Source organism: Lonchura striata, chromosome 1 (genome assembly GCF_050655825.1).
Source record: "Lonchura striata isolate lonStrDom1 chromosome 1, ASM5065582v1, whole genome shotgun sequence".
NCBI lineage: Eukaryota > Metazoa > Chordata > Aves > Passeriformes > Estrildidae > Lonchura > Lonchura striata.
In genome coordinates this window covers 62112978-62121672 of record NC_140703.1, presented here as the reverse complement: position 1 = coordinate 62121672, position 8695 = coordinate 62112978, and the positions used below count along the sequence as shown (strand labels likewise).

Here is an 8695-nt window from a genome sequence, read left to right as displayed (position 1 = left end):
ATGAGCGCCGCTGGCACAAGGCTTGCGCTTGGCAATTCCGCAAGCCGCGATCAGCACAGCTTTACTCTCAGCAATCCCGCACTGTCTGCGTGTCAGAAAACATCGTGGCTATTGTCAAATCTACAGGCGCTATTCTACTGGCCAAAAGAAAACAGCGCACAATCAGAATTTCCTTAGTGAGACATGTAAGTCCAACTACTGGTCAGTAAAATTAACTCAGGATAAATTCACATAACTTTTTAGCTATTTATTGTATAACTTGGCATTGTTGAGACTATGTCAATGACATTATCAAAGCACCACTGTTTTAAGAAAAAAATCCTAAGGACACATGAATATACACATCATAAATTAAGGGTTTTAGTCCTACTTTTCCTACAACAATTACAGAATGGTGAGAGTTCATATCTTTTCAATATCTGCCCCAAAGGAGCCGACTTACTTCTCACTTAAAAGTTATTTTCCATAGGAAAATGCCTGTAAATATTTTGGAGTTCTTTAAAGTAATCCAAAGAAGAAAATTAATCCCATGCACAAAATTTTGCAAGACTTCAGCTGAAACTATCAAAGTTAAGTGTCTCAAACAGGTAACATGCAATACTGGTTTCCCTTCCTGTATTAGCAATGTCATACTTAGTGTCATTCAGCAATCTCAACCAGAAGCTAATGAAGACTGGCATTGTTTGGGCTTCCACCAACTTAAGATAGTGAGGTTTCTGGAAAATATTTGGTCAAGGAGGATCCATAAACTTGGAGCTTGTATCTGGATCTTGTAGAAGGATTTTGCCACTGGTGTGGGTTGTCCTTGTTTCTTTTGCACCCTGTCTCACACAAGAACTGTTGTGCCCACATTATATGTACTTATTCTTGCCTCAGAAGGGCAAGGGAAGGAACGAGCAGGAGAATCTCAAGACCCATGGATTCCCTACTACAAGTCTGTGAAAGAAAGGAGGAAAAAACTTCTATGAGGAGAGCAGGATGCCAGACAATGCATCAGACTTATTATCTAAATGTTGTTCTGGCTTAAGAGATGCTGTCTCAGTCTTTGATTGATATGAAGCCAATCTGTGTCCCAAAGTTAGTGCCATCACGAAAGTGAGAGTAAAATTTATCAGGGTGGCATGCAGTACAGAAAGTGACGTTTTGCTTCTGGTCTGTGATAGAATCATCTTGGATGTTCTCAGGAAGAATCCCACCTCTCTCAAGAAGAATCCTGAAAAAAAAAAGATAATCAGAAAATATTATTGTTTGTACATCCTCACATTCTATAAGGCACTATCATTAAAGCAGAACCTCAAATACCAACAGAACAAACTGTGCCAATATTGTGATTGGGGCTTTCATTTGTTTTTTTTTTATTTGGTTGGTTTTTTTTTTTTTGCTTTTTTTTGTTTTTGTTTTTGTTTGGTTGTTTGTTTTTGGGTTTTTTTGTTTTGTTTTATTTTTTTGGCTTTTTTTCAGTATTAGACTAAAATAATTACTTTCCTGCAACCTGTAGGAAAAGACTCCTGTAAAGTCACATTAAATTTGAACTTTTGTCTATAATCCATAAACTAAAAATATGCAACAATATAACAATAAAATGATTGCTGAAATCCAGCAAAAGTGAGCAAATACCATGAATTCAAAAGTATCCTTTCTTGATCTGCAAAGAACTAGAGAGTACTTTGTTGTGAACCCTCACCATATTAGTGCTGAATAATACAGTATCAAAATAATTATTTGTAATAAATGTGGAATTAATCTTTTGTTCCCTCAGGAGGCTTACCTTGTTGCTCTTCTAATATCAATATAAGGACTTGCAGAGTCAAATAGTCTCACACACTTTGGATCAATTCTGTGGAATTCTTTTGCTGATTCATGAGGAAGTTTATAGCAGCAAGGTCCCACAGACGGGCCAAGCACCACAAGGATATCCTTCATGTTACAGCCATATTCGGATACCATAGCATTCACTGTGGCCATAGATACTCCTAACAATGTGCCCTTCCATCCTGTGAGAAATGAGGGGTTGAAAAAAATTGGTATAAATTTTCATTTTAATTTTCTGGCAGCTAAAAATATATGCAATTATTAAAGGTATAAATTAGGAGATACATCTACACCTAAAATTAAGTATTTATATCTAATAATAAATTAGCTTAGAAAGCCTCCTCCTTTCCCCCAAATTTCACATCCACAGCAATCAGTTTTCTACCATAATTTTGTGGAGATGGAAACTAGAGAGAAGTGTTTAGATTAGAATTCCAGAGTTCTTTTTCCCCAGTGTCCTGGTTTGGCCAATTAGAGCATACCTCACAGCTCCTCTGTGCTTGCAACATTTAAGTGAGAATACAACTGAAATATGTCAGAAATATATTCTTATAATATGGTCAAAGTGTTTTAATGTTGTTTTTAAGGAAAAACAAACTAACTAACTGACTAACTAACAGGCTCAAGCTAGAGATATTTTTTGGAATAGACAGAAGCCAAGTTTGCACTTAGGCATTGTTTGGAACAGATAGAAGAAAGCCCAGCTTTGGGCTCTTGTATCTCATTTTGAGTCCTAGGAAATCTCAACATTGCACAGGGAGTGCAATTCCTACCAGAATGAGCAGCACCGCAGGCTCTTCTGACAGGATCAGCAAACAGCACGGGTATGCAGTCAGCACCTGGAGCTGCCAGTGTGACACCCTTCTGATTCGTAACTATTCCATCATAGCTGTCAGGCTCTGTCTTTCCCACAACACACACAGCATTAGCGTGATCAACCTGTCAAAACAAAACCAGAATGTGGACAGTGATATGGCTGCAAAACAACGTAGCTCTGACTAGTACAAGGTCTTCCTTTGACATGAAACAGTCTTATGCACTAACTGATTACGCATGGAAATCAGGTGCTCCCTTGATCAAATGCCACAAAGATGCACCAGTAGAAAGCCACTATAAAAGCAATAGTGTATTTTTCTTTTAGGAGAAAGTGCTCTGATCATCTATTTGATTATTCTGCTTTGTATGTAAGTTAAATATTAGAACAGACTTGGAAGAATCAGTGCTGCTTCTCCATATTGTGACAAATGGCTGATAGTTTGGATGGCTATTCCCTCAGATAAGCTGCTAGCATAAATGTTTTAATTGTCCTGCTTATCAAAGGTTCTTGTTGACAAAGATAAGAATAATGCCTACAATTTAGCCAGTGACACATGAAAGAATATCTGATCCATTTACTTGAATCCATTGTTTTATAAGATACCTTGACTTTGTGAAAAGCCTCTGGGTTAAATCCTGCAGCATTAGCTAGCCGGCGGAGATTTTCTTTAACAACAACTTGTGGGTCCCTCCGCTTGGAGCTGCTGAAGAGATTGCAGGAACTTAGAGTTGGTATGTAGGAGATTCCACCTGTCCTTGTGGTGAACCCATGTAAGAAAATATCATCTGCCAAGGCAAGAAAACACAACAAACAATTGCTTTCAAAACAAGATCAAACCAGCTATTACATGGGTTTATAGTGAAGTGATCTGGAATTAGCCAATCAAGTAGAGTATTGCTATACCCTGGATTTAGCTGTGGCATTTAGATTTAAGGATTCCTAATTTCCTTCTTGCTCACAATGCCACAGCAGGGACACTAAGACATCAGGCGTGTCTGGGGCTGCAGACCAGCAGAAACTCTTATCCTGCCTTTCCAAATTATGATGGTAACTCTCGAAGGGTGTAATTCCCACACAGACAGGAGGAGATTTTATAGTCTGCCCTCCACAAACCCAGGACTGTCTTTCCTTGGGTCATGATCAGGCCTGAAACAGCCTTGCCAGACTTTTGCTGTATTTTTATTGACACTTCTTCCTCTTATACACATTATACACTATTACAACATCATATAGAGTTATTTGATGCCTGAAGGCATTTCCAAATTTTACTCATTTTGCAACTCCCTGGAAGAAGTATGCTTGGTAAATCTCTGTAAAAACTGTTAGCTGGAACATTCTACCTGGGATCAGGGAAGATCTGAGGATGGTGAGCTCCCCTTTCAGGCTTGGCAGGCTTTCCAAGTACATCTGAATCTCACTTTGGATGAGTGCCACATCCTGTGAAGGAAGCATTTGCCCTCCATGCTGATGTTCTGACATTTGCAGGCTTTCACTGTCAGGTACCACCTGTAAATCCTCAAATTCAAACTGGTAGACTGCTGTAAAGAGATGGTCTATATATACTTTCATTAAGTCTTTTCTTAAGGTAGGGAGAATAACTTTAATGATGCTCAGGTCTTTTTCATCCAGTCTCTGTTTCACGGTGTATAAAGCAGCAGCTGTAGTCTGAGCACATACCACCTCCAGTCCTCTCTTCAGACTCTGAAAACCTCTCAGAACTGGAAGCAAGAACTCTTGTTCACCTTTCCTTTCACTCCCCTGCCTCTGGCAACACATGACATAAACAAACGGAGTATGGATGGGAGAGCATTTCTCAACAGCTTCCAGAGTGTTGTGTAGTAATCCATGGATGTTGTTCAGCAGGTTGGCTGGGAGGCTGAACATATCTATCAGTACAGCTTCCACCATATTCCAGGATATTTAAAGGTTTCTCCAGCTGCCAAGAAGTAACAAAACATGAAAAACAAACAAAAAGTCAAGAACAGTACTGTTAGTCCAAACACAGAATCATGTTATGACATTTAATTCAGTGATACTGTGTAGAGAAGGTACATAGCAGTTAATTACTGACTTAGGCTTTCCCAGCTGCATCAAAAGAAATTCCAACAAAAGAAAATTAGCAGAAATGGGAATAATTATATATTTAAACATTTAGGTATTTCCCTACCACCCCACCTACTTCAGGTCTTTCCCAGGAGAGGGATGATGAAAGGTTGGTACATAAGATTAGATTTATTGAATCAATTAACCTTCATTAGCCTAATGGATCTTCTTGGCATGATTGATGGGCTGTCCTCTAGCTTCCATGATTCAAACAAATACAGAGGTCCTTTGGTTTCCTGTGACTGGAGGAGTTTCTGTAACAATTTCTTTGGAAGTGTTTAACATACTTAGGTCTGAGGTGGAGCTCATGTCTGCTACCCCTCCTGGCAGTAGGGTGCTGAGCTGTGGGGGCAATGACATTTTTTCCCATAGACCTTCTTAAGATCTTTTGTACTTCTCCCTTCTGCATTTCCAAAAGAATTGACTTGCTAATTTCAGACTTTTGTGTGAAGGAGCATATGACCAGGGTAGTTCTCCTTTTCAGCATGCACAAGAACCCAGTAGTGGTTACTGAAACTTTACCTTGTAATGGAAGAAGTACTTAGAACTAAATTAAAGCAAGCTAGCTGCACTCCACTCTGGAATCAAGATGTGTTCAGCTTATCCAATATCACCCTATAATTCACATTTTACTTTGTGGTCCATGGTGTAATTCCAGTTTTGGTGGTTAGTTTTTTTCCTTTATTTGAACTTTGTTGATCAAAGCCCAGATAGGTCTACCTTGTAGGAAACTTGTCAAGCTAGGAAACTTGTAAATCCTTCTTTTCCTCTCTCTGTTGCTATGGGGGGCTATTTTACATATCCTCTCACAAGTGTCTTACTTTCTTTTCTCTCTCTCTGATAATTGCATTTCCAGTGCAGGCATCCAGAGGTCTGGGACAAAATCCCTCTGTTTTGGGAACCTCGAACACACCTACTTATATTTCAGTACTAAACACTGTGCTTCATCTAGGACAAATATATGCACTTTTACCAACAGTTGTAAGACCCCATAATAATTCAGAGTATTCTTTAACACCATCTTTTTTTTTTTTTTCCACAGCAACAAATTGTGCATAAATATTAATTTACTTGCAGGAAAATTAATATCTTTGCAGGAACAAGGAATTTGAGAATCTTTTAAGTCTTTGCAATCAATGCTCTTCTGCCAGAACTAACAACACTAAATAATGCCTAGCACAATTTTCCTGCCCCAAGACCTCATTTGCCTGAAACCACATGAATGTTCTGGCTTCACATCACTTCATTACCCTGCAGAAATACTACTTCCATGTGTACTCGAGGCCTATCATTATGGTAGATGTGATGTACTCCTAGGCATTTTATGTTTGTCTGTAGATTCCCAAAATTTCTCCACTAAAATGAGAGGTCAAAGACCTTTGTGGTTTTAAAAGACAGCTTATTTAGAGAGGGTTTTACAGAAAACATTCTGTTTTTTCTTCATTGTTCTTTCCCCCAGACTGGAAGAAAAATAATCCTGACTGAAAATGATGTTTTCCTTTCTGCAAATTGAACACTTACAATGATTAATTGGAGACTATCAAAACAGGTGAGCTGAAAATATTAAAATGTGATAGCAAATAAAAGCAACTGCCAAGGAATTTATGACTTCTGATTTTGCTTAGAGTATTACTTACACACAGCTGATAATTGATTTTAGAGGAAAGAGCTTGCTAATAAAACAGTGCAGAAACACACTCATGCCAAAGACCATGACTTGGGAAATCAGAGTATTTCCTTCCCTACCCTGACACTCTCTGAGGGAGGCCTGACTGAGTGTGGCACAATCCCCAACAAAGTATAGCCAATAGTCCCAGAAAGACAGCACAACAGAGGGGTGTAGTGCAAAACAAGATTATTGCTCCACTTCAGATATGTCAGTAGTGGAAGGTAGAGTTCATTGCTGTTCTTGTACTTGCCCAGAAAAATACCACCAAAGAAAGGGTGGAAGGAAAGTGTTTGATGAGGTAGAAGTAATTGCATATATTGTTATTAAGTTGTGTATGCACTGCAAAACTCCACAGGGCCAATTATTGGGATGTACACATAGGAACAATGGGGCTGATTCATCCTTTTATCCTTCCAGCTTTGCATCACAGAGTCCTAGTAAGGACAGTGGTGTCAGAATAAATTTGCTTACAATCATAGCAAAACTGATAGCAAAACTGATTCCTTTCTAAGTCACTCCAAAAAAAAAAAAAAAAAAAAAACCAACCAAAAAAAAAACCTTCTCAAAATACATGCTTGCCAAGCACAGCAACCTTTTAGCTTATGGGAGAAGTATTTATGGTTATTCAGGTTTTAATTAACATGCTCTACAGTCCCAGTGTACCATCGAAGCCATATCCAAAAAAAAAAAGTATTTATTAAGGAGTTATAAAGGAATTTTTAAGGAGTTGATCATTTTGGTAAACAATTCAAGACAAAACTTGCAGAAACTTGAACCAAGTCTACCAATTAGCTTTTTCTCACTTCCTGAAACTGACAGTACAAACGTTTGGAAGTTATGAGACTTCTTGCACAGATATCAAAAAAAGTAGGTCAAAGAAAATTATAACAATATGAGAAGTAAGGAAGGTAACAGGAGCAAAATGTAGAAAAGCAAAATGAATATAGAAAAAGAACAATGAAGGAAATAAAACCTGCAGAGTTTTTAAAGGCTGCAGAGAAGAGACAGCCCAGGGTGGAAGAGAGATGCAAAAAAAGCAATTTTCAAGAACCCCAGAAATCTAATTCTAAAAGTGCACTGTTGGCCAAGAAAAGATTGCGGACAATTTCCTGCATCTTTGAATCCTGCTGGTCATCTTATATTAGTAGAGAAACTGAGAGACATAATTTTTTGAAAATTAAAATAGCAGGAGATATTTAACATTTGCCAGAAAGAGATGGCCTGAGAAAGAAAACAGGTCACTGAAGCAGCCCAAATGAACAGAGATAATAGCACGTGTAAAATTTCAACAAGAGCAAACATAAAAAAGAAAATCCAAAAACTAGGGGAAAAAAGAAATACATTTAAGCCTCTTAAACTGGATTAAAATAAAACATTTTTCTTCTTTTAACTTAGGTTCTTTTTAGGCAAGTTTGAGGAAACAGAAATCACCACAGACAATAAAAATACTGAAGAACACACAGTTTTCACAAACACAGGAGTTTACTTACTCAGGTGGATAATCCTATTGCATTCTGAAAGGTACCGTCTGATAAAATACACAGACATTTCCAGCTTTATATGTCTCACTTCTTTCAATCTTGGAGCTGATTTGCACAGGCTGGAAATTCCTATGCTATGCAAGTCTGCAGTGGGAACCTGTATTTCTTCTTTTTGACGGGACCCTGCTTTGCAGCTGGTTACACCGGAAAGAACAAACTGTACTGCAAGGCACCAACAAGATGAACAAGTGCCTGGGGAGCTTGAAGGCGGAAGCGGCGTTAACCCTGCTGTGATCACACCTTCTGCCGCACCAGCTTTGCACAACCGCACACCAACAACCCCCCATCGCATGGCGCAGCCAAACAGGACAGCCCCACAAAGAAGTTAAAGGAAAACTTGTGCAGAGCGAAGGAGTTTCCTTTTCTGAGCTGTAGCTGTATGTTCCACTGAAGAATTTGGCAGCCAGCCACGAAAAAGTGTAATCTGGACCTAGATAGAGAGGTTACACAATGTCAGCTTTTGGGGCCACAGGTCTCACATGAGGATGGCAATTTCGCCTTGCAGCAGTTGGGAATTTCACACAGCTAAGTGAAGAAGTCTTAATCCTTTGACAGGACAATGCAAAAGTTAAAAGGCAAGCAAGGAAATGAGGAATTGATATCAGGGTTTGTGCAAGAATCAAAAGATAATAAATACATAACCTCAGCTGGGTTGAAATCATAGTCATGACTATTAAGTATATAGACGGAAGAAAGGGGCAAGAAAAAAAGGACAGTAATTTTTAATGGACAGAGGAATTAATAAAGTCCGAT

General features: G+C 38.6%; 1 protein-coding gene across 1 annotated transcript; it reads right to left on the bottom strand.

Annotated features, from left to right (window-relative positions):
* Positions 1–226: 226 nt before the first annotated feature.
* Positions 227–8234, bottom strand: LACC1 (laccase domain multifunctional purine nucleosidase 1). The gene is made up of 6 exons (XM_021530895.4): positions 7892–8234; positions 3970–4565; positions 3233–3414; positions 2586–2751; positions 1769–1994; positions 227–1213 (listed from the first exon to the last, which is right to left on the bottom strand). Exons 2-6 carry the CDS (start codon positions 4535–4537, stop codon positions 1039–1041), a joined length of 1317 nt encoding a protein of 438 aa, XP_021386570.2. The 5' UTR covers positions 4538–4565; positions 7892–8234; the 3' UTR covers positions 227–1038.
* Between the last annotated feature and the right edge of the window lie 461 nt (positions 8235–8695).